General features: G+C 38.9%; 3 protein-coding genes across 3 annotated transcripts; 1 reads left to right on the forward strand and 2 right to left on the reverse strand.

Annotated features, from left to right (window-relative positions):
* Positions 1 to 2591: 2591 nt before the first annotated feature.
* LOC102909037 (interferon-activable protein 204-like) lies at positions 2592 to 8570 on the reverse strand. Its single transcript, XM_076547144.1, has 3 exons — positions 8163 to 8570; positions 6594 to 6785; positions 2592 to 2669 (listed from the first exon to the last, which is right to left on the reverse strand). Exons 1-3 carry the CDS (start codon positions 8451 to 8453, stop codon positions 2616 to 2618), a joined length of 537 nt encoding a protein of 178 aa, XP_076403259.1. The 5' UTR covers positions 8454 to 8570; the 3' UTR covers positions 2592 to 2615.
* LOC143267875 (large ribosomal subunit protein eL8) lies at positions 3797 to 4781 on the reverse strand. The gene is made up of 2 exons (XM_076548245.1): positions 4740 to 4781; positions 3797 to 4467 (listed from the first exon to the last, which is right to left on the reverse strand). Exons 1-2 carry the CDS (start codon positions 4779 to 4781, stop codon positions 3856 to 3858), a joined length of 654 nt encoding a protein of 217 aa, XP_076404360.1. The 3' UTR covers positions 3797 to 3855.
* A 13610-nt stretch (positions 8571 to 22180) lies between the features above and the next one.
* On the forward strand, positions 22181 to 23125 carry LOC102903061 (olfactory receptor 6N2-like). The gene has a single exon (XM_006993702.3). The coding sequence runs from the start codon at positions 22181 to 22183 to the stop codon at positions 23123 to 23125; it is 945 nt and encodes a 314-aa protein (XP_006993764.1).
* The last annotated feature ends 2891 nt before the right edge of the window (positions 23126 to 26016 follow it).

Here is a 26016-nt window from a genome sequence, read left to right on the forward strand (position 1 = left end):
CCTGGCCTTCTGGGCAGAAAACAGTTTATACATCTCTTCCTTTACAGAGACTATCATGAGTCTTTAACATCCTTGATTTCCCTAGTGCTTGTCTGTGAGCACAAGTACTTCCATGCTTCCTGCAGGCTCAAAGAGTGTATGAGTGAAAATGAATAGATGAGTATAGGAAAGAGAGTTTTACACATATAACAGGGAAGTTGCACATATGAACATTCAGTGGTTGTAAGAGCATTCACCAGACCTGTGAAACATAATTCAGACAGAAGCTCAGCACGAAGAAAAGAGATTGACACAAGATTATTACCCCTTGCTGAGAGAGTTATTTTGATTAGGGTGTCACTACTGGTACATTGAATATGCTCCAGAGTATGACAATAACCAAGAGTACATAGACACACTAGTTAGACAGAAATTTCTCCTTAAAGTAGGCTGGATATGGGATAGGTATGGCTCTCAGAGGAACTCAGGAAGTAGGAAGAGGTAAAATTGATCAAAATTTAAAACTCTATTGCTAGATATATTATAATTCATTGTACTTGATAATGTTGGAAAATAATTTTTGAAAACTGCATGTTTGAAAGGTAAGGGAGTGTCAGTTTTTTATATGTTGATTTCTATATCTTGAAATATTGAAAATTACATTTTGTCTGTTATTTGGGTTCTTTGTAAAGACAAATATTTTTTGTATAGTTTTGCATTTAAAATGCAGAGGAAGTACTGGTTAAATACAGTAAAGAATCCAGAAAGCTGCTTTTGGACAAAAGCAAATAAGTGGAGAAAGGAGAGTTTATTCAATTCTTGCATATTTACCAAGAAAAATAATTTTAATGAGACAAATTCCATATTCATATTAAAGTAAATCCCATTTCAGATCTTAAAAATAAGAAAAACCAGATAATAGATGAAAGGAAAAACACTAAACTACAAACTTTCTAGAGAAAGCAAAGGATATAATCTTTTGTTTTGAGTCTGAAAAGACTTCTCAGAAAAAAAAATGTGAATTACATTGAAAATCTTTAAAGGAGACTGGAAAACGCTGTACACATTTGCATTCCACCAGCAATGGATGACTATTCCTCTTACTCCACATCCTCACCACCATGGGCTATCACTTGTTACAGTGATCTTTGCCATTCAGAAGGGTGTAACAGGAATTGCTAGACAGTCTTATTAATAAAAAAAAAATTACCAGAGCCAGATATAAGGGTAAAAGCTGGAAGATCAGAGGAATAGAATAAGCCACAGCCACATGTTCTTACCGCTAGGAAATCCTCAGCCCAAGAGAGAGTTACGTCCTGTGTACTCATGCCTGTATACCTTTCTGTGCCCTGCCATCTTACTACCTATTTCCACCCAGCTACATCACTTTCTTCTTTCCACCTAGCTCTATCACTTCCTGTCTGTCTGAACAGACCTCCAGACCTGTATGGTTAACTAGTGCTGGGATTAAAGGTGTGTGCCACCACATCTGGCTCTGTTACCAGTGTGGCCTTGAACTCACAGAGATTCGAATGAAACTCTGCCTGCCAAATGCTAGGATTAAAGGCCTGTGCTACCACTGCCTGACCTCTATGTGTAATATAGTGGCTGGCTTTTTCCTTTGATCCCCAAGCAAGCTTTATTTGTTAGAACACAAATAAAATATCACTACAGAGGGGTTTAGATGAAATGTCAAAATAGTTTTGATTTGCATTTCCCTGATAGCTAAGGATGTTGAACATTTAAGTGTTTCTCAACCATTTGATTTTCCTCTTTTGAAAATTCTCCATTTAGATCTTGCTTTGTAGAACATGACGTCCTCAAACCCATAGAGATCTTCCTGGCTCTGCCTCTGAGTGCTATGATTAAAGGCCTGTGCCACCATGCCCAGCTTATATATTTTGGATGTTATGCCTCTATCATATGCATAATTGGTAAAAAAAAAACAAAAACAAAAACAAAAACTTTTCCCATTCTGTACACTGTTCCTTGTCTCAATGATGGAGTGCTTTGCCATGTAATAGCTTTCCAGTTTCATGAGGTCCCATTTATTAATTGTTGGCCTTGGTGCCTGTACTAACACTGTTCTGTTCAGAAGGACTTTTTTAATTGGACTTCATACATCCAGGAATTAAGATCAACAGTTGACTAATGGGACCTCCTAAAGCTTCAAGTTTGTGTACAGAAGAGAGAAAAATCAACAGAGAGAAGGCACAGTACACAGAGTGGGAGAGAATCTTAATGGTCTTAAACTCTGGAAGTCCTATCAGAATGTAGAACTCAACATTGATGGAATGTACTTCATCTTATGTGCTCCACAGAGCACAAATACATCAGTGTCAGTTTACTCATGAATTATATATATTACATACAGCACTTTATAATGATGTCCTTTTAAAGATAAACTTTTATTATTTTTACACTAGAGAAATTAAATTCAAGTGTTACTTTTATAGAAAAAAGAACAATAAGAAATTTTGAAAATGAATACATAATCACAAATCAGATATGGAAACTATTAAATGCATGGATGTACTACTCAAGCTGTTGTTTATTCCCAATTGCTTGGTGTCTCTGCTTTAAAAGCTCCACTGTAAAAAGTACTAATTGACCTTCTGGATCACCATTTTTTTTCTTCATCTTTTGGCCTCAAATCTGCAAGGGGTGTTCTTTTTCCCAGCCTTGGTGACCTTGAAGGAGACAGTGAGAGATACTATAAGACTCTAGCAATTGAGTGAAAACAGTGTTTATATTTTCCAGTCACGCATCTTTGCCTATAGCCCTCAAGGGCCTTACATGACTTTTGCCCTCTCAAAGGCTGTTGATCTTTTTTGCTTCATCTTCTCTAATACATTACCTTATTTAGAGCCACCCATTTCCACCTATGTGTTCCTTGAAGAGATGATTTTTCACACTCAACATGAATTTATTTGGGGGCATAGAATTATAACAAAAAAGAAATAATAAACAATATTGGTTTAGCCTGTTCTAAAGCATGGTTTATAGTAGAAAAACAAAGCAAAACTACATGAAATTCTTATTTTCCTCAGTACTACTGCTCTGGGTTATCAGATATAGTTGAAACTCATGGATTCTTGTATTCTTGAAAATGAAACAGCTAATGTGTATATCCCTGTGTCAGCATGTAGCAGAAATTACATTTTGACTGTTGTATCTGGATTATACCTTTTGTTAAAGCCATCTCTAGGGTTTTAATAGAGTCCCTTGCTCATTTGTGTCTAGCATAAACTATGTTGATCCTATTCCTCTTTAAATTTTCTATATCTTATAACAATGATTGTTAGAAGGTCTTATTAATAAAAACAAACCCAGAGCCAGTTATTGGGGTTAATGCTCAAAGATCAGAGAAACAGAACCAGCCACAATTACCTCACCTCGCCAATTCCTCAGCTGATATCCTTTCTTCACACTGGAAGACTGTGTCCTCATCCAAATGGATCTCAGCTAGACTGTTGCTTAAAAGCCTACAAGCTTAACTAGGCTCAAGTTCCTGGTCTGCCTTATATACCTTTCTGCTTCCTACCATCACTTCCTGGGATTAAAGGTGTATGTCACCATGCCTGGCTGTTTCCAGTGTTTCTTTGAACTCACAGAGATCCAGAGGGATCTCTGCCTTGAGAATCCTAGGATTAAAGGTGTGTGTGCCACCATTTTCTGGCCTCTATATCTAGTGGTTGTTCTGTTCTCTAACCCCAAACACATTTATTATGGTACACAATATATTGGAGAATACATCACCACAATATCTATGTTTCCTCTGTCTTTCATTTTATCTTGACCTCTCCATTTGTTTGTCTTAAATTTTTTTATAAGTTTGTAATTATATTTATGTACAGAAAACTTAGCAGTGTACATTTAACCCAATTTAGTGGCGAGTTCTTTGGCCTTTGCCTTTTCCAGCTTGGCAATCCGAGCCACAGATTTAGGACCCAGGACGTTGCCTCCCCAGTGGCGGTGGATCTCATCATATCTGTCGTTGTAATTGGTCCTAATAGCTTCCACCAGCTTAGCCAGAGCACCCTTGTCTTCCGAGTTAACCTGTGTGAAGGCAACAGTGGTGCATGTCTTCCTGTGGACCAGCCGCCCCAGCCTGGCCTTTCCCTTGATGATGCAGTAGGGGACCCCCATCTTTTGGCACAGGGCAGGCAGGAAGACCACCAGCTCAATGGGGTCTACATCGTGGGCAATGACCACCAGCTGAGCCTTCTTGTTCTCCACCAAGGTGGTGACTCTATTGACCCCTGCTCGGAGGACAGGTGGTCTTTTAGTCGGGACGTCCCCTTTGCCAGCAGCTTTCTTCTCAGCTCGGGCCAGCAGCCTTTGCTTCTTCTCCTGCTTTGTCTCTGGCCTGTACTTGTGAGCAAGCTTAAGCAGCTGGGTAGCTGTTTGCCGGTCCAGGGCCTGTGTGAACTGGTTAATGGCAGGAGGTACCTTGAGCCGCTTATAGAGGATGGCTCTTTGCCGCTGCTACTGCTTACATATTACCCACAATTCCCTTTCCTTTCTCTCTCCTCCAGCCGAGCAAGATGCCCAAGGGAAAGAAGGCCAAGGGGAAGAAGGTGGCCCCGGCCCCCGCCGTCGTCAAGAAGCAGGAGGCCAAAAAGGTGGTGAACCCTTTGTTTGAGAAAAGGCCTAAGAACTTCGGCATTGGGCAGGACATCCAGCCCAAAAGAGATCTCACACGCTTCGTCAAATGGCCCCGCTACATTAGGTTGTCTTAATTTTTTAGTATTGTTTACCACTGGCTTTCCATTCTCTGTCCTGTGATCCATAACTGCCATCATTGATCTGTATGCACATCTTTTCTATGAATCTGCATTCAGTGCCAGGTAGCATAGGTAGAATTCAGTTCCACCACTTGCTATCTTTGTCAGTGACTATTTCTGATCATCTACAAAATGGAAATTATTATTATCTCTCTTTTGCTGTTTAAAGTTCCAACTCATAGTAAGTATTTGACAGGTGTTCTCTATTAGTATAACTGGGAATTTACTAAAGGGGGTTCAACATCAACATCAACCTGAGTATCCTTCCACCCCTTAGGTGATGTCCTTTGTTCTTAGTATTAGTATCAGCACCATTTATCCTGTTTCTCAATGTTATCTCTGAATCACATTTGGATGTTCTTTGAACCCATTTTCTCTCTCACCACCATTACCATGCTGGTTGTAAAATAATGAAGGTCTTTCTTCTTAAACATTAGTCATCTCCAGGACTCAAAGCCCCATTTATCTTTTCCCTGCTTAGTACAATTATGAAATAGCTTCTGTTTTGTCTTGATAAAGTAGCTGCCTAGTTTTTAAAGTCATGCTCCATAGCCTTTGCATGTTTTAGTGGCACAAGTCTATGGTGATATTCAAACTGCCAAAGATTTCATAAGCAATTTACAAAGTTCCTCAATATTTAATGCAAATACTTAATATGAAAGTGTATAATAGCACATAGTTGTGTCTAACTAATATTTCTGCCTCCAAGTCAAGTTTCTGTGCAACACAAATTTTCAAGACAAAATACTTTTTACTAATGTGTCAAAGTGATCAAGCATTCATCCTCATAAACCTTTCCGTATTTACCTTATCTACCATGAATGGTCCTTATTTCTGACAATACTATATTTATCTGACTATTTAAACAGCCATTTGATCTCCTGTTCTCAGAGTTGTCATCTTCCATACATAATAGAATTAATAGTGTTGATCCCCACTTTGGTGTGTTTTCATGTCATTGCTATTTCTTAGCGCTCTCTCTCTCTCTCTCTCTCTCTCTCTCTCTCTCTCTCTCTCTCTCTCTCGTCTTCAGCCAGGTAAAAAAAATAATTCCAACTCATTTCTTATGATGTGCTAAACACTGTGATAACTCATAAATATATAGGTATTTCTTCCTTAAAATCCAGATTAAGAGTTTAACTTTCTCCATAATTAGCCAACTCAAATCACATCTGACTTATTAACAACCCTTGCTCTTGATAAATAATAAATGTATATCCATGTCATTCTAACTTCTTCATCTTGTTATTTAGCATATATAAAATATTCTTTGGATTACTTCTTCAATATCCATCTTTATTTTTATTTTTATTTTGGTTTTGGTTTTTTTGAGACAGAGTTTCTCTGTGTAGCTTTGTGCCTTTCCTGGATTTCGCTCTGTAGACCAGCCTGGCCTTGAACTCACAAAGATCTGCCTGCCTCTGCCTCTCGAGTGTTGGGATTAAAGGTGTGTGCCGCCACTGCCCGGCCTTCAATATCCATCTTTAAAAGTCTTCCCTAGCCGGGCGGTGGTGGCCCACGCCTTTAATCCCAGCACTCGGGAGGCAGAGCCAGGCAGATCTCTGTGAGTTCGAGGCCAGCCTGGGCTACCAAGTGAGTTCCAGGAAAGGCGCAAAGCTACACAGAGAAACCCTGTCTCGAAAAAAACCAAAAAAAAAAAAAAAAAAAAAAAAGTCTTCCCTATAGTAATGAGTATAAAGGCATCATCTCCATTCTCTCCTCCAGAGATAGAACCATCTATGCAATACTCTGAAAAGTTCAAGTTCAGAATCCTAAAGAAAGCATCAATTTCCACTTTGACAACTCCATTCCTAGTCTACTTCCTACCTTAATGAAACTGTGATCACCACACACCAACTTCAGTTGCTTGTCAATTGTTTTCAGTTGAAAGCAGAAGAGTTGAAATTTATCTCCTTCTTTACCGTTGATGTTGTACCATTTTCCATGCCCTACAACTTCTATGTTATTTTCCCAATCATCCTGTATTTCGTAGATTGTGGTCTTTGGGTTCACTTTTTTCTGCAAAAGTAAAATTAACATTCATTTTCTCAAAGTTATCACATTCAGAAACATTGTTAGACTTTCAAAAGGAGACATTTCATGACTAAATCACAGGGAAATATGAAATCTGTGACAGACACAGGCATATAGGTATCTTCACTGAAATATTCCCAAAGAATTTTTTTATTGCTGCAGTGATTTACTTTTGTTATCTAGAAGATTTGTGCATGGAATTGTTAGGACAATAAATGTTTATCCTGTTTTTCATTACTCCCTATTCCTCAACAGTCTGGATTCTCCATAAACCACTCTGATTGATCTCAGGACTCAGAACTTTGGACAACCATCTTTATATCTTCTAAAGGCATGAATGGCCATTTGCTCTGACAGTTCATTCATTAAATAGGTTAAAGGAAATCTACAGAACAGATAAGATTCCAGTAATTCATTCATTTAGACCCTCTCCATTTACTTACCTCTTTCCAGTATCATATTCAAGTAAGTCAATGTCCCTAATTCATACTCTATTGAGTTTCTCTCAAGCTATTGCTCTTCAACTTTTCAGTTGTGTTCATAAGCATAGTCTCTAAGGAGTGTGCCATAAAGTATGGGTTTAAACTAAAGGGTCTTTTTAAAAGAGGATGGACTAAACAGACTTAAAGTTGCCAAGTTTACAAAACATTTGCTGAGTTCCCCAAGGTTGTCATTTTAAAATACTGAATACCAATACCCTGATTTGGGCCACTGATGCATCAATGAGATGTCTGTGTATATTTCTTCTGTAAATGAGAAAACTAGGTACACTTGCCTCCCAAATATCACTTCATACAATAGTTCTCGATTGCTATGGTCTTCAGAAATAGGTAATTAAGATACAAGTCAACATTGAATCATTAAACCTACTATCTATAAAGATAGAAGATTAATTTTATTGAATAGAAGGATGCCAGCCAATCATGTATGACTCCAAATACCTGTCACAATCAATAATCACACTGATTCAGTCAATCTGTAGAAACAAAGTGTATAGGAAGAAAAGAACGAATATTGTGTAGTTGCAGTGGAGCTTAAAATAACTGAGACAGTTGGCATGGCACTGAAGTATGTCCTACACCATTCCTGCTCACCGTGGCTGAGGGTAGGTATTTTGAAATTAGTAAAATGAAGATCCTTGGTAATTCATTTTCAGGGAACTCTTTAAGAGATATCTTAGGAAGTAGGTTGTTAGTATGTCACCTACTCTTATTCCTTAGTATATGGAGTGATTTCACCTGTTATCCCCAGCCATGGTAAAGATGTCTGTTACAATATTGTTATTATAGTGACTGGAAAGTTATCATATTTGAGTTCAGGTGTTGGTGGAGAAAAAGACAAAAACAAATTTTCAGGCATTACCTTATGTAATGTAAACAACCCATAAACCACTACTCCAAGGCCATAGTTGGGAAAATCAGAAAACTTGGGAGGTTTATTTGCTTCTCTGATAAGACTGTTGGTGACTTCAATCTTCTGGTCAGGACCAGCTTCAAACACAGAGGAAGCCTCATTTATCTCTAGGATTCCTTTGAACTTGAAGTAATTGGAGATTATTATGACATTCTTTTTTGTGAACTTCTCTTTCAGGTTGATGTTGAAAACTTTCACATGGAAATATTCATTCACAGTGGCCACTGTAGCATGAAACATTTTTTTTTTTTACTTAGTGTTTTGATGACTCATATTCAAATGGGTCTATTGCATTGAGCACCATCACTGTCATGGCATCCTTTTGGAGAACAGCACCTCTGGTAATGCTCTGAGTTTGGGTCTGTGTTTTTTTGGTTGAACAAGCACAAGGATATAAATATATAAGTTTATCAGTAAATACAAATTAAACTTCGCATAAGATAAATCACAATCTCTCCATTAGTCTTAACAATTTTTATGTATTTGTAGAAGTGTGTATAAACAAAGGAATAAATCTTTCATTGCCCAAAAGGCTAATTAATGAAAGCAATGGGCTTCAGCCACAGAAATCTGAACACTCACTGAAAATCAGAGGAATCTTTCTAACATGAAGCAAGATGTTCAGCATGAACACAGTACAAGATTTGAGAGCAATTTTATAAAGTACTTAAGTGAGATTATAATTAATTCTAATATATCTTTTAGTCTTATGGCTGAAGATTATAAAAGGGGAAAGTTAAATATTGCTGAAAATACTGAGGGTAAATATAAATCAAAGATGACATAGAACTTTAGTTACCATAGAACTATCTGGGGTTATTCTGAAAGTACACATTGCAGTATATCTTTAAGGAGAAACCAGTCTTCTATTATTAAATATCAAAAACAACATGAGCTGGCCCACAGCCACCTCTTTTTAATAGGCTAATGTAGTGATACTTTGGTTTGACCTATGTCCTTAAACATGGATAGAGAGTTTTCCTCAAGAGCAAGGATTTGTAAATCCAGAGAAATATTATCAGGCATCTAATCTGTTTTCTGCATAGTGTTATGAGTTCAGTGTGTTTTAACAGAGTATTTCACTGATGAGAAGATTGTCTAACTATAAGACAGAGTATGCAAAACAATGAAAATCTATGAACTTCATAGGAGAATAGGAGATAATGTTATTGTCTCACTGGCCCAAGGGAATGAAAATAATAAAAAGCTATCATGTCATAAACAATCATTACCTATGACTGATTAGATTTCACTTGGATCTGGTTTTTTTCATCAGTGTAACCAATTAGTATAAAATGGAAATAAAAAAGGGATATAATTAGTGGTAGTCATGGGTATAAAAGTAAACAAGTAGCAATGACTAGATTTAAATTAGCAATAAAATTATAGGATGTGCATAAAATAAATTAGTGGGTTTTAGAAGGCCACCAAATGATCCTTAATGCACACATTTCAAGGATAATCACTGAAAGTGATACTGAGCTTGTAGTAGTAGATAAGCAATCTAAAATGAATTACTTAAAAAAGGAACAGAAACACTGATGTAACCATTGAATATGATATGAATTTTAACTTAGAGACTTGGAAAGATAGCCCTGATATGTTAAATTTGAAAAGCAAATAATAAATAACTATTTTGAGATGTTACACTAGAAAAATTTTCCACATAATTATAAAAGTATCTGAGAAGTACAAAGAAAACCCTTTAAATTATCTGAATGGTAAGGTTTGAGGTGAATAAACTTTCTTCTGTTATTGCTTAACTGTCTGATTATATTTCTTTGAGTGAGAAAAAGAAGGCGGTAGAGGTGAAGAAGGAAGGATAGAGAGAGGAAAGGGAGAGTCCAGAGAATGGATGCTGATAATGTTGTAGTCTTCCCTATGTGACAAATCATTTGTTTCCTTCAATGAGAACTCAGAAAAACTAAGAGGCATCAATCATCCTATTTTCATGTGTTATTACATTAATATTGATACTTGATACTGAAGGAATATATGAGAAGACCAAATGAAAGTATCCTGACCTGAAAAACTCAAACATGGCATAATAGATTGTAGCTCACTTCTTTCCACTCCCAGTTTCTGGTAAACATCATATTTTCCTGTATTTCCAAATTTTTTAAATTTCTCTCATTACATTTTTGGTATTTTTCTATTATTTTTATTTAATTTTTTATACAATATATATTGATTATGTTTCTTTCCCCCCAACTCTCCCAGATCTTCTCCTCTCCCCATTTATCTTCATGTTCTTCCTCTCATTCTCAAAAATTAATAAAAACATAAAAAGTAAAATCAGAAAAAAAATTCCCAAGTAAACAAAATACCTTCCTCACAAAAAAACACATGAAGCTCTTTTTATATTGGCCGACTACTCCCAGCCATGGGGCCTGCATAGAATGTGGTTGATAGTCTCCATTGGAGAAGCCTCCCCCGAGGACTGAGATAGACCTGTCGATCGACTCAGTCCAGGCAGGTCCAGTCCCCTCCTCCCAGATTGAGCCAAGCATCCCTGCATAAGTTCCAGGTTTCAAACAGCTAACTCATGCAATGAGCCCAGGACCTGGAACCACTGCCTAGATGCCTCCCAAACAGATCAAGCCAATCAACTATCTCAGCTATTCAGAGGGCCTGATCCAGTTGTTAGCCCTCCTATATACAATGTACAAAGAATCTGAGATGGAAATCAGAGATACATCACCCTTTACAATAGCCACAAATGACATAAAATACCTTGGGGTAACACTAACCAAGCAAGTGAAGGACCTATATGATAAGAACTTTAAGTCCCTGAAAAAAGAAATTGAAGATGTCAGAAAATGTAAAGATCTCCCATGCTCATGGATAGGCAGGACCAATATAGTAAAAATGGCAATCTTACCAAAAGCAATCTACAGATTCAATGCTAATCAAAATCCCCATCAAAATACCAACACAATTCTTCACAGACCTGGAAAGAATAATACTCAACTTCATATGGAAAAACCAGAGTTCAATTTTAAATAACTCAGGAAAAGTCATATTTAGAAATTTATTTCACTTTCAATAGTCAAAATGTTTTTGTTTAATCTCATTCCACTGTGGTGGAGGAATAAAGATGCCATGTAACACAAATTTTAAAAGGCCTCAGTAAAAAAAAAGGGGGGGGGAGCCAGTTAATGGGGTAAAAGCTGAAAGATCAGAGAAATAGAACAAGCCACAGCCAACCTCACCTTGTAGACTCCTCAGCCAATACTGTGTCCACGAATCCTCAGACTGAAAACCTCTGAGTCCTCACCCCTGAGGGTCTCAGTTGAACCTCTGCTTAATTCCTGTCTCCTCACAACTTACATACCATTCTCCACTCAGCCATGTCACTTCCTGGGATTAAAGGCGCATGTGCTTTCCAAGCAAGGGCATGAGATCTCAAGTGCTAGGACTGAAGGTGTGTGCCACCACTGCCTGGCTCTGTTTCCAGTATGGTCTTGAACTCACAGAGATCCAGAAGGATCTCTGCCTCCTGGGTGATAAGATTAAGGGTGTGTGCCACCACTGCCTGACTTCTATGTCTAATCTAGTGGCTGGCTCTGTCCTCTGGTCCCCAGATAAGTTTATTAGGGTATGCAATATATCACCACAATGCCATCTTTATTCCATCATCTGTCATGTCCCTGAGTGAAGCATCCAAAACCAGCTATAGCAGGTTCACTGCTGTGAGTGTAGCTGGCACCAGCCAGCCCTGGTTCCTCCACCCTCCAACACTAATATATATATATATATATATATATATATATATATATATATATATATATATATATATATATATATATATATATATATCAGAGGTATCTGATCATATATTTAGGAAAGAGACAGGACTCACCTCCCTGGAAATTTCTGCAGAAATGTTCAGATCCTGAGATCTTTAACAAGGCAAGAAGTGGGCTTGTTTGATTTGAGTAGGCAGATAAATAAGTAAATCAGAAACTGAACAGAAGGATATAAGTAAGGATACCAGGGACTATGACACTGTGAGTGTCGCTTCATATCTTGAGCAACATTGGACGTTTCTCACTGTGCTGCTGTCTCACTGGGGAGAAGAGTGCTGAAACAACCAGGCCTCCTCCCAGTGGTGTTCATAGCTTTCAATTTCCCTGGCTAGGGAAACCTCCCTACTTCCTTAAACACTGTGGTTACTATGAAAAATAAAAAGCAAAGCTTGGTTAAGCTCACATTCTTTTCTTATGAATTTCACTACATCAAAAGAGTCCCAACCATATGACTTTTGTAGCAAACAGATGTATACTAGCCACTAAGACACTAGACATAAAACTCACATGCATGGTGCACCGACATCAGGGTGCTAAAACTAGCTGGCCAATATTCTTTGGCTCTACCTGGATAGGAATCATGGACAGCGGAGATGGAGCTTTCATTGTAGCAGAGTACTCAAGGCCTAGGACATAGTCTAATACACCCAGGGCCTTACAGACTCCAAACCCTTCAGAAGCCAAAGACTTGTGGTCCTGAGGTTTCAGATTGGAGGTTTGCCATTCTAGGTTTTAATCACCAACTGCCAGCCATGTACTTGGATGTTTTTGTAGTCGACAGCTTCTGGAAGCAGCAGGTGAAAGATAGCAGCAAGCACACGGTGCATTCGTGATGCTGGGACCTTGAGAGTGCCTAGCGTCACAGCTCTTTGGCTAGGGCGCTGGAATTCTTAGCACTTAAGGACAGATCGCTGTCTGGAATGCACCCAGTTATCCGAGCCCGCACCCAGTTATCCGAGCCCGCAGTGTCTCATCTTCAGCTCTACCTAGCCCTCATCGTCTTTATCTCTGACTTTCCTATTTCAGCCCCAGATGCTCTCTGGATTTCTCCAGCTGCTCTTTTATTACAGCCACCACTGTCACTAATACTGTCACCTCCACCACTCTGTCTTCATCACTGCCTTTCTACCTTTCTTGGTGTTGCCAGCTCAGTTCACTCCACCAGTGAAAAACAAAAGGTGAGAAAAGGCCATCTGAGAGAAGCCTTTGATTGAGCTGAATGTTGCAATAGCATGGAATAAACAGGGTGTGGGGAGGCTTTTCCACATATTTCCGAATGGAACTGATTTCTGGCTTATATAGACAGAAGATAAATTGCAGCGATCAAGACACGTCATCAAGCAACTGAAAGACTGCCTTTGTACCAATCAAGGCACAGTACTTTAATGCAAATGAGAAACTGTACTTCCTCCAATCACAGCTGTTTATCCGTGCAAATAAAGGGTTGTGTTTGGTGGTAGACTTGAGGCTTTTGCTGGGCCATGAGGAGAGATGCTCTCACTAGGTCTAGTGTCATTGTAGAAAGATAAATGTGTAGATGCAGGACAAAACATCAAGGGTTACATGGACTTGGAAGAAGAAGAGGAACACGTAAAGAACAGGTCATTTTCAGGGCAATAAAAGTGTTCCATAAGATACTGTAATGGTAGACATGTGTATTACACATTTCTCCAAAATGACAGTATATATAACATGAAGAGAAAACTTTAACAGGAATTATGTGTTTGGCTGATAAAGACTTATCAGTATTAAACCCAAGTTCATTGGGGATAGTAAATTTCTCACTGTGGTGAGAAATGGTAACAGAGAGGGAGATGGCACATGTGTTGGGGCAAAGGATATATTGGAACTTTAATTTGGACACCATTCATTCATTTTAAATTATCTATCTATCTATCTATCTATCTATCTAACTATCTATCATCTATCTATCTATCTATCATCTATCTATCTATCTATCTATCTATCTATCTATCTATCTATCTATCTATCTATCTATCTATCATCTCTCTTGTGTGTGCTACTTACCTATCTATCCATCTACCTATCTACCCATTGTTCTATCATCTGTCTATCTATCTATCTATCTATCTATCTATCTATCTATCTATCTATCTATCTATCTATTTATCTATTCTCTCTTCTCTCTCTCTCTCTCTCTCTCTCTCTCTCTCTCTCTCTCTCTCGTGTGTGTGTGTGTGTGTGTGTGTGTGTGTGTGTGTGTGTGTGTGTGCAGGTACATGCATGCTCTGGCATTCATGTGGAGGTTAGAGAACAACTTTTCTGCTACTTTATTGAATCAGCATATTTAGCTCAGGTAATCAGGTCTGTGAGTAAATGTTCTTATTCACTGAGTCACCTGTCTAGCCCTGGCACCATTTTCTATGAACCTGAAAGTCCTACAAACAATAAAGATAAATAAACAAAAAATAACATTATCAAATTTAAAGGTAACTCATTTTTTTGCAGTAAAACATATAAAAGACTTTTATTTTTTGTGTGCCATGAGACCTGTATGATTGCCTATGTGTTAAATATTTTAGTAGTGTGAGGAATGCCACAGTGAATAAGACAGGACCCAAATAGTAATTGAGCTTATTTTCCATCCCAAACTTTAGGAAGTAATTTCCCATGCCATGATTCTTCCTTACAACTCATCAAGACAGGATTGGATTAGCTGAAACATCACAGCCTCTAGCAAGGTTTTCCTACCAGGAGGGGCACAGCATTAGCACATCTTAGTTTGTTGGCCCTGACCAAACTGCAGTTCATATAGCTGGAAAGATATGGATCTCTGAATAGACATGAGTCTAGATCATGTCACAAATCATGAGTATTTTTGATGTGTCAGAGGTCTTGCCTCTTTCATAGTTTAATGACTTCTAAAGACTACTCTGAGTATACAGAACTGAAGACCTCTAGGCTTTTAGTCATTCATTGAACTCATCTTTAGTATGATACTTTTAAGATTTAGAAACCATCTCTTGTGTTTGGAATTAGACTCCCTTACACTACTAAAAATAATAGATGTCAGCAAAATTAGGTTTCATTCCCACAGCAGTTTATTGTATGTTCACTTAAATTATTTTACAAAATCTTCCCATTGGTCTTCCACGTGACTGCTGCTTTCAGCTTGCAAATGAGGCCAGAAGGAATTAAGTGAATTGTGTGAATGTTTTTAAATTGATGAAGTATGGGATTGGAATTAAAGTGTGGGGGTTTTGACTGAATATTCTATAGTATTATTCACTTGTGAATTTTACTTTTCAGGAGCACCCGAGAGTCACAATAAACAGGTACGTGTACAGACAAGCAGGAGTGTAAAGATAGGCAATGATTGGAACCTTTTTTGTTATAAAAAAAAAGTGAACTTTGTTTTCATAAAAGAGGCAGCTTATAGAATGTTCTAAAGGAGCGAAAAGAACACAAAAATATTTTTGGTTGTGAGCCTAGCCTTTAACGGCTGAGCCATCTCTCCAGCCCTCTGGATAAGTGAGACAGTTGATTAGCTTGAACTGTTTGGGAGGCACCCAGGCAGTGAGTGGGACCGGGACCTGTCCTTAGTGCATGAGCTGGCTGTTTGGAACCCGGGCCTTATGCAGGGACACTTGGCTCAGCCTGGGAGGAGGGGACTGGACCTGCCTGGACTGAGTCTACCAGGTTGAGCTGAATCCCTAGGGGAGTTCTTGCCCTGGAGGAGATGGGAATGGGGGGCTGGGTTGGGGAGAGGGTGGGGAGTGGCGGGAGGAGGGAGGACAGGGGAATCCATGGCTGATATGTAAAATTAAATTAAATTATAAAATAAAAAAAACGCAAAAATAGTTTAATGTGCTTGATTCACATGGCACACCTCCTCCTCCTCCTCCGCCCCTTGTGTGTAATCGAGTCAACCTATTGAATTTGATTTGCCTCTTCTGTTGCCAGTGCCTTGATATTAGGATGAGATTATTTTCACCATACTTACTTTGTATTCTATATCATTTATCATAGTTTAGAATTACAGTTGAAAACACCATAAAAGTCATGGAGTTAAATCACTTTCATGTACTGAAAGACTGAGGTGAGGGAAGGTCTGTGGCACTTTATACTGGAGTTAGCTAGCGGTAAAGTCTGTAAAGTCTGTATTCAAACCTAGGCCTGGATATCAGTCTAAGCCAACATATTACCTACTATAGATACAAGAAACAAATTAGGATTTAGGAAAAGTCTCTGCGGAAGGGACTCTGACAAAGTCTTAACCTAAAGTAGTGTCTTTGACATCTTGGCCTGTGCTCCCATGATCCTAATTAGGACTAATTGGAGGAATCAAAAAGAGACACCAAGAGCCTCCCCAAAGCTTCCTACTGTGACACTCCTGCACTGGTGGTCTCTGAAGAGAAAAAAAACTGATAATTACTGAAGTTGAGGCTCTGGGTCATTAATTAGACATAGGCTTCCTCCTGGGAACCATTTCTCCTACTCTGTCTTCTCCCTTCCCCAGCTCAATTAGGCAACTCGTTTGTTTTCTCATTAGGAAACTTGTTAGTGTTTCACTCTGTTCCCTTGAGTTGCTCTGTAGAAAAGTTTTGTGGGAGGATTTCTGAAGCTGTTTAAGGTCTGCGTCTCCTGCTTCCCTGTGAGACATATGCTCCAACAGGATGTGTTACATCAATTGCCAGCCGTGGGGTCAAAGTTCCTTGTCTTGAAAACAGGACATGGAAACAAATGGTTGGTGTGGCTAAAGATAGGGATGGTCAAGGCAGCTAGCTGCCTGAGATCCGCTGAAAAAGAGGGAATATTGAACAGTTGCTTTAAACACTTAGCTTAAACATTTCCTGGACCATTACCTGCTATTGAGGCTTTGAACAGAGAGGCTGCTGTATTCGGGTCTCTCCTCTCCATGTCTAGAATTTCTATAGTCCTTGAACATTGGTGCAGCTTTTTGTTGTCCACCAAACACTTATTTTAGTGACAGTTCACTGAGGAAAGAGAGGTCATGATAGATGTACAGCTTTAGTCATTTATCAGATAGACACCTGGAGCTCCAGTTACTTACTTATACTAGACACTGAGTATGCTAGAAGGACTTGCAACTAAGATTAGATGAAAGGCTATTTATAACTGTCTATTCTTTAAGCCCATTTAGACCAGCCATCAGGAATTTAACCAGAATATTTATTACCATCAACTCTCCAGTAATAGGAGCAATATCATCTATACAGTGCTCACTAAAGTGGCTGTATTCACAAGGACACAGAACCTTAGGAAGACCCCAGAATTATTATAAGATTAGAGAGAAAATGATGTCTCTTGTGTTAATGGCCTGGTTCTGAGATTGGAAAAAGGATATCCTGAACAAAAAAATAGAGGGAAGACAGGAGATGAGCTCAGTAATTAGAAATATGCCATAGTGGATAGCATATATGAGGGTTAAGCATGGTAATTTAAAGATACTGGATTTGGAAGATGTCAGAAGCCATCAATTTCTTCATCCTCTGGCCATCACCACTACCTGAGGTTTCAGTCAACACCATTGTCTAGGCCTGAGTCCGTATTCCTGAGGTCTTAGTCTTGCTAACTAACAATAGATTGAATTTTTTCAAAATGTATCCAGGCCTATTATGTATCCCAAGTAGGCATATGTCCCACTTTCCGTCAGATTGGTTCAGCCCACAGCTGCACAGACTTAGCAAGATGTGAACACATTTGTCTTACATAAAGACGAAATAAAACACCCCCAGAAAACATTAACTCCTCTGTTTTCAAATAGACAGATGAGTAGATCACATATGAAAGAACACATATAGAAAACATACAGAAAACATAGGTGAAAACATACAGAAATAGGAAGTAGAGGCTGGAGCTTAACAATTCTGCCCACCTGGTTTCGTCATCACTTTTTTTTCTCTGACATGACTCGCTTCAGCTCTCTCACTTTTCTGATGACGGAAGTGAAGACCAAGGAGGAAATATGAACTTCTAAAAAATGCACAGCCCCTTAGACAGACAGAACTTGGCAGAGAAAGACCATCCTGTGAGTCTTGAATACTCTCTATAAAATTAATTTTATATTTTGTCTATAATAGTTTTAATTTCTGTATTATACCAGCATATGTCCATTTTTTACAAGTTTATTTATTCATTTACTTACTTAATTATTTTGGCCTTGTGTGTGTGTGTGTGTGTGTGTGTGTGTGTGTGTACACGTGAAAGTATATGCTGCTTGTGCATGTGCTTCTGAGCACATATGAAAATCAAAGAACAACTTGCAGGAGTTGGTTCCCTCCTTCTACTATGTGGGTCTTGGAGATGGGATTGAAGTTTTCATGCTCAGCAGCAGATGCTATTACCCGCTGACTCACCTCTTAGCCCACTCTCCATTGTTACATTCCTTTACACATTCTTTCTAAAAGACAGTGCCAATTATTTAAAGTAAATAAAGAAGTAGTTCTGAACTTCACACAAAGGCACACACATTCATCCTTGCATGAATTTGGCAACCTCTGCTGTTCTATTGCAACATTCTTGGCCTCCTTCTATCTCTCTCTGCAAAATCCATGATGGGTGTGGATGACATTTCAGATTCTTTTCACTTTAAGAAAATTTGGTTCTGTGATTGCAACACTGTTTTGAAAGTATGGCCTTAAGTGTGCTACCTCTGAGATCTCTTCCCAGCCCAACTTTCCTTTAAAATGGAAGGACTTGTTGTAGACCTAGCCAAATGGGCAATTTTTGAACATGCCAAAGGGAGGGAAATATATCCATACATATCCAGGTTTTCCTCCTTTTAGTTACAAAATTCTGGACAAAAACATGAAACTCTTCTGAAATATGTTTCCTTACCCTTAAAACATGATAAGGAACTCAAACTCCCATAAAGATGAAAAGAAATGAAATATGCAAAGTGGCTAACCATGGTCTGAGCACTTAAGAGGGTTTCTAGGTGTAATAGATCCCTTTCCTCCAGATGCAGAGCATATAGTGTTTAGCGATGGGATTTTAACATCATTTTCCATGGTTCAATCATTATCTTTAATAGTTTCCCCCCAATGTCTGAAATTTTCACTTGTCTTTCTCACTTGTGAAATGTGGACAATAGGTAAGTTGAGAGAATTCTTGTGTTAAAGTATTCTGCACAATGTAAAGCACATGGAAAAGTATATATCCATATGGGAAAAACACTACTTGAAATTTTTTACATATAAATTCCATAAAATGGATTCTTACCTAGTTTACATATATCTCACATTTATAATATAAAGGACAATCAAGGTAGTAATAATTCAAGTTGATCATTTCCTTGGGACCAATGCATTTAGTGAAACCCTGGGCATCCTTGTCGTTCTTTTTATCTTTGTGAAATAGGGACCATAACTTTCTTTTCTCCTTACTTTTTGCCTTTCTAATTGTAGTTATCTCAACCTGTCTTTATTGAGAAGTAGTTTTGAAGAAAACAAAATAGCACCCAAGCATCACACTCCTTGGTGATACTCAAAAGAGGTACTGACCATCTCTTACATCAAAATAATTCATCACTAGGGTCTATGCTCAGTGAAGAGCATATGGAACTTTCAGTCACCCCGCAACTCAAGGAAATATATACTCATCATTGATTACTAGAGCAGGACACAATGTCATCACACTAATGTGAATTTTTAAAGTGAGCACAGTCATAGCAGTAGATAATATGCCTATATTGTTTTTAATAATCAAAGTAATACACAGAAGGCAATATGAATGAGCATTTTTCCCACTCTCAGACCTAGTTTCTCCTTCTCTGTGCTTTGACACACACTATTCTCATAGAAAAAAATTAATAGTGTTTCTTACAACTCTCCAATGTTTTCTTTTGTGAAAGCAAACTAATGTGAGTATTTCTATACATCCTGAAAGATTTGCACATATCATTTCAAGAAGGGCATTCTCATTTGGATAAAAAGCTCCTTAGTGTCTCCTGGTTTGTTCTATTTAACTAGTAAATATTGTAGAGCTCTTGAATTGCTTCTGATCTTTTCCAATTATAAATAAGACTAAAAGGAAATACATTTATATGTGTGTGTACTATCCACACACATATTGAAGATGAATTCCTAGAAATAGGATAACGTGGCTTAATGAAAATGAGTATGTAGTTTACATAAGTATTGCTAACGTTTCATTCAAAGTACATTATTTTATATTCCTATACACAATGCATGAAAAAATACCTATTTGATTTCCATCTTCCAAATCAAGTATTTTTGTAAACTTCTAGGTCTTTGTCAAAGTAAAAAAAAAAATGAGAGAAATATCACAATATAGCTCTAGATTGAACACACCTTATTTTGAGTTGGGTTGCTATCTTTTCACATTTACATATTCTTTGTTGTTGTTTTAAGTCTCTATTTTAAGTCAGATCATTTTATCTGATAATCTAAAAATTTTCCAGTTACTTTGTATATCTTATCACCTCAACATATTATGTGTTTGCTTGTTTGTTTTGAAATTACAAATGTGCATGCACATGCATATATATTGTATATTTATTCCAATAAAAATTTCTAGAAGAAAAAAAATAAAGTTTATGTCTTACACTACAAATTAAACTTCTTGAGGAAACAAATACTGTTATCTGTACCAGCTTTACACTAGTACAAAGTATGGATAACAGAAAGTGGTCCATATATATTTGATGAATGAGTACTTCTTGTAACAATGCTTTAGCTACATAATATAACATTTTGAACTTTGGTTCACATTTTTCTTAGGAAATAATATTTTGAACAAATATGCTGATAAAAATGATATTTAGATTAAAAAATTAAATTCACTATAACATTATTTCCTACAGCATTAGTACTGATTGTCTCTTACTGGAGACAATTGATGAAGACATCACTCCTGGGTGTAAAATGAAGAAAAATTCTCGGAGAAATAGAATTGAATAGACCTGGTGTGTTTTACTTCTCTCTGCCCAACTCCTTTTTCCATAGGGACTTTTACTGAGGGCTTATCACACTCACAGCTCCAGGGAGCACCCAACAAGGAACCTCTGGGAAGGTGGCATTTCTAGGAGCATTAGAAAGACATATAAGCATATAAGCAGACAGAGAAAGAAACTGCTCTGAGGAGAATGCTACTGGTTCTAATGCCATCAAGGGGCCAGGTAATGGGTGAAGGTGGTAAAGAGGATGTGAGATTATCAGAAGAGAATTGGGCAAGAGCTTTGACCTTTCCTAGGGAGTCCTCTCAGGTGTGGGAAGAAAACTCAAGTAAAATTAGACTTGATGCCCACAAAACTCACAATCATTTCCCAATAACCAAGGGAGATCAGAACATCTAAGAGTTTTAGGAACCAACTACCAAGTCCTTCTATTCTTCTTTTTAGGGAAGAGGAAGTTGGTTAAGTGAAAAATCCCCCAGTTCTGAGTGTACAACTGGGGTGTGTCAGAGCAAGGGCATGCAGTCAGACCAGTCTCTGGCTGCTGCAGTCTCTTTCCTGCCTGGGGATTCTGACTCATGCTTTTCTTCTTTGATAATTCCTGTTATCTGTCTCTCATGATGACCCAGTTTTAGAAGGTATAGTATGAGCGGTGAGTGAATAATCATTGGATACTGTGGGCCTAATATTTTAGGGGATATTCTTGGAGTGTCTGCACTGTTATCTTGCCTAGATCACTTAATCCTTACCTACCAGAATAGTCAATGAAGACTTCCTGGGAAAGATCACAATAACCACCTTTATGTGGCAATCCTTCCTTTACAACAGCACAGTACTTCTGGTTATTTTAGTATTGTAAACCAGATGCACAGAGTCCTCAGAAAAGATAGAGGTCATAAGCGAGGTTACAGTAGAAAAGATCTCTCTCTCTCTCTCTCTCTCTCTCCTTTTATTGATAGGGGACAGGGGAGAATTGACTTGCTGGACTCTCAAGAGGCCAGTACTAGAACATACACAAAGACTAAACAAGGTCAGGAGTCTTCATTTCTAGTTCCAGCCCAGCCAATCATTTCACCTTGGATGGGGGAAGGGAGATACTGCAGTTCTGCTATGGAAACATAAGGGATTTAATTAGATAATGTCCAAGCTCAGCCATGTGCTCACAGTTGTTATTCTTGGCTCTAGGAATGTTTCATGAATAGATGGAGGACCCCAAAGTAGTTCATCTTGCACCTTAACTCCCCCTCCTCCTGGGAATCATGGATCATGTTAACCATACCTGGACCCAGACTTTCATCCTCGCTGGTTTCACTCCCACGGGCACTCTGCGACCTCTTGCCTTCCTTGGGACCCTGTGCATCTATCTCCTCACACTTGCAGGGAACTTGTTCATTATCGTCCTTGTTCAAGCAGATTCAGGACTGTCCACTCCCATGTACTTCTTTATCAGCGTCCTCTCCTTCCTGGAACTCTGGTATGTCAGCACCACAGTGCCCACCTTGCTCCGTACCCTGCTCCATGGACATTCACCCATCCCATCAGCTGCATGCTTTGTCCAGCTGTATGTCTTCCACTCCTTGGGCATGACTGAGTGCTACCTGTTAGGTGTCATGGCTCTGGACCGCTACCTGGCCATCTGTCGCCCACTCCATTACCACGCTCTCATGAGCAGACAGGTACAGCTGTGGCTAGCGGGTGCCACTTGGGTGGCTGGCTTCTCGGCTGCCCTGGTGCCTGCCAGTCTCACTGCCACTTTACCCTATTGCTTGAAAGAGGTAGCCCATTACTTTTGTGACCTGGCACCACTAATGAGGTTGGCATGTATGGACACAAGCTGGCATGCTCAGGTTCATGGGGCAGTGATTGGCGTGGCCACTGGATGCAATTTCGTCCTCATCTTGGGACTCTATGGGGGTATTCTGAGAGCTGTCCTGAAGCTGCCTTCAGCTGCCAGTCGTGCCAAAGCCTTCTCCACTTGTTCTTCCCACATGACTGTAGTGGCCCTGTTCTATGCTTCTGCTTTTACTGTGTATGTGGGCTCACCTCAGAACAGACCTGAGGGCACTGACAAGCTTATTGCTTTAGTGTATGCCCTTCTGACTCCGTTCCTCAACCCCATCATCTATTCCCTTCGCAACAAAGAAGTGAAGGAGGCTGTGAAGAGGGTCCGGGACAAGATCAGGACTTTCCTGAGGGAAGCCTGATTATCTCTTTTGGCGTTGCCCACATTCTGGGCAAATGCAAGAATCAACTGGCTTGTTGATCGGTTTGCAGAATCAAAATAAATGCCAATAAGATTGCCACTCAGTTTAGCACTCACTGTGCTGCACAGACCCACTCTCTCAAACCAATCAGAGGAGGAGAGGTAGAGGGAAATCCTTCCCGATCTGATGATGAAGAAATGCCACAGCAGATTAAAACCTTGCATGGAGAAAATATTTTAATTGAACTTATGACTTTGGTTTTTGTATTGGGACATATATAAGAATGAGAAAAGTGAAACACATTCACCCAGTACCTAGTCCCTGCCAAGGCTTTTGTACTGTCATTCTAATTAAAATACCACCCCCAAGTGGGTATCTGATGGCTCAGGAGTCACAGATCTCTTAAGTACAGTGGATGAAGTAAACAGACATGAGGACAGTGAAATAAGGGCAACTGAACCCAGCAGCAGCCTCTGTATTCAACACATGATCCCAACAGTGTTTAAAAGGTAGAAAACCAGAGGGACAGAAACATGAAATTGACAGCGTGTGTAGAGTTTCATGTGGAGCAGACAGCTCCCAGCTGGTCAAAGAGTCCAGTAATCTTGAGTCACAGTACCAGAGCCAGCTCAGGATGACATAACTTTCAGGGCGGGTGGCAGGGGACTAGAATTGCTCATCTCATCACTTACAGGACAAGGTAGTGGAGTTGAGTGTGTTGTCTGAGCTCTCTTTCAGTATCGATGATATTTTTTTTCTTAGAATGAATTTGAAGCCATACTTTACAGGAAGAACAGAAAAAGAACATCACAGGTGTGTACACAAATCTGTGGTGTCAGGACCCAGCTTCTGGTCAGAATTTGACAATACTGTTCCCTTTAGCCTCTACACTTTAGAGATTTGTGAATTCTGAACCCACCAGTTAACCACTTAGGGATGGTGTGGTAATCAGAATGATAGAACTAAAGCCTTGGCAGGGACTAGGTACTGTATGAATGTGTCTCATTTTTCTTTTATATATGTCCCACTGCAATAATAAAAGCAATGAAATTTTTTAATACTCCTCACATCAGGATCAGTAATTATTGTTTCCCTGTACACACAGATGTGTGTGTGAGTGTGTGTGTGTGTGTGTGTGTGTGTGTGTTGTGTTGTGTTGTGTTGTGTATGTGTGAGTTGAGTTGAACCTGTATCCCAGCTTGGCTTGAGATTCACTGCATACACTAGACAGGCCTTAAACTCACATTATAGTGCTTCAGCCTATTAGGATCTTAGTAACAGCTGTTCAGCCATGCCTAGCCTAAAACACACGTTAAAACCTTCACCACAACCCACTGGCTGAGGATTATTGTTTCACTATTGTCACAACACAATGAGAAGGATTACTGGAATTGCCATCAAGAACCGGATTCCACCAGATGTTGTCCAGATGTCTAGCTGACCTTGGCAGGGTCACCTCACCCTCATCTCTGTGTAAGAAATCTGAGTGGCTGGCAAGGAACGGCTACTCATGTTCTTTCCAGCTGAGGGAGTTTCAATTCTAGGATTGCAACACTTTCAAAAGCATCGTCTGATCCAGGCCAAGCAGAGCATATTCTGAATATCCTGAAGGAAGGAAAATTATTGGTCAAATTCCCAGTTTGTTTGTTTTTTTTTCCTATTTACTAGGGGGGAAAGTATCTGCTTACTGACTTCTCTTTGTCTTAAAATGTCTCTGCCTCAATTCTCTTAATCTGTAAAATGAGTGCAGTAATAGGATCTTAGGAACTACGTAAATGTTGATCATTATCCAACATTTCCCACATCCATTTTTTGCAACAAAGATTTACTTACTCGATAATGCTTAGCTGTACACATATCTCACATCTGTGGGGTGTTGTGTAAAGTGTTTGATGCATTCCAGTGACGTATCTCCTTCTGAGCTGTGCCCAAAGTCCTCCTTATATAACTGGAGAAATCTTACATGATCATTAACCCTATGCTCTTTCAGTGCTGGGTTGCAGTCCTCCATTCTGCTGGCTATTGTTTGAGACCCCCATCCTTGATCTCCTTATGCATCTAACTTCATATAGGGTTGTGATTTCAAAGGAATTGTTTTCTGTGTTGTCAGCACTAAAGAACTGCTGGGAGTTGTTCGTCCTGGAAGTGGCTTGCATCACTTTATTTATTAACTTGTTGGCCTCCATTCCTATGGGGTTCGTGCTCTATGGTAGGATACGGATGCTTGCATATCTGCTGTGGAGCTAGAAGTAGTCCTATCACAACTGAGGAAAGCAATGAATATTACACCATGGATTTTTATTCATTTATATTTGAAGAACAAATGAGTAAGTGAATAAATAAACAGACTTTTAAGAATCAAATAAGTGTGGTAGACATTATATTACTATCCTTTAACTCTATCAGGAAAAAATGCCTTTCATAAATCCATTCAGAACTCCAAACTACCTTTGCCTTTCATTAGGCAGCTGTTTTATCCCCAAACCTCCTTGAGTCTTTCCCTTTATAACATAGCGTTGAAGCTATTCTTACACAGTACTTTTCAAAGTATACAAACCTTTACATACTTGTGTATAATGCTGCTGGATCTTCATCCCTTCTGCAGGTCTTATGAATGGACAGATACTACCTCAGGGAATTGGAGTCTCTCGGGTTGTCTCTGGCAGGAAGTGGCTGTATATTTCATTTTGTACTACAAACAGCATTACTTTTTAAAAGTGCCTGATGTGAAGTATGGAGCTAAGTATCCATGCTTACTCTTGGCCACTTCTCCCATGATGAGTTCTGGATGATGACTCTAGTAGAACAGACAGAATGAAGAAGTCAGGACTAAAAGTGAACACTTCACTTGCACTACATTTGGAGTAAGCCCAGCATTCATTCCATCATGC

The sequence above is a fragment of the Peromyscus maniculatus genome, chromosome 11 (genome assembly GCF_049852395.1).
Source record: "Peromyscus maniculatus bairdii isolate BWxNUB_F1_BW_parent chromosome 11, HU_Pman_BW_mat_3.1, whole genome shotgun sequence".
Lineage (NCBI taxonomy): Eukaryota > Metazoa > Chordata > Mammalia > Rodentia > Cricetidae > Peromyscus > Peromyscus maniculatus.

Bases quoted from the DNA above. Each gene is read 5' to 3' on its own strand.
- LOC102903061 (XM_006993702.3), top strand. From the start codon at position 22,181: ATGGATCATGTTAACCATACCTGGACCCAGACTTTCATCCTCGCTGGT.
- LOC143267875 (XM_076548245.1), bottom strand. From the start codon at position 4,781: ATGGCAGTTATGGATCACAGGACAGAGAATGGAAAGCCAGTG. The intron at 4,468-4,739 runs GTAAACAATACT...TGTAAGCAGTAG, and splicing joins CAGAGAATGGAAAGCCAGTG to CAGCGGCAAAGAGCCATCCT.
- LOC102909037 (XM_076547144.1), bottom strand. From the start codon at position 8,453: ATGTTTCATGCTACAGTGGCCACTGTGAATGAATATTTCCATGTGAAA. The intron at 6,786-8,162 runs GTAATGCCTGAA...TTACTTTTGCAG, and splicing joins GGTTGTTTACATTACATAAG to AAAAAAGTGAACCCAAAGAC. The intron at 2,670-6,593 runs GTAGGAAGTAGA...GTCTCCTTCAAG, and splicing joins GTGATCACAGTTTCATTAAG to GTCACCAAGGCTGGGAAAAA.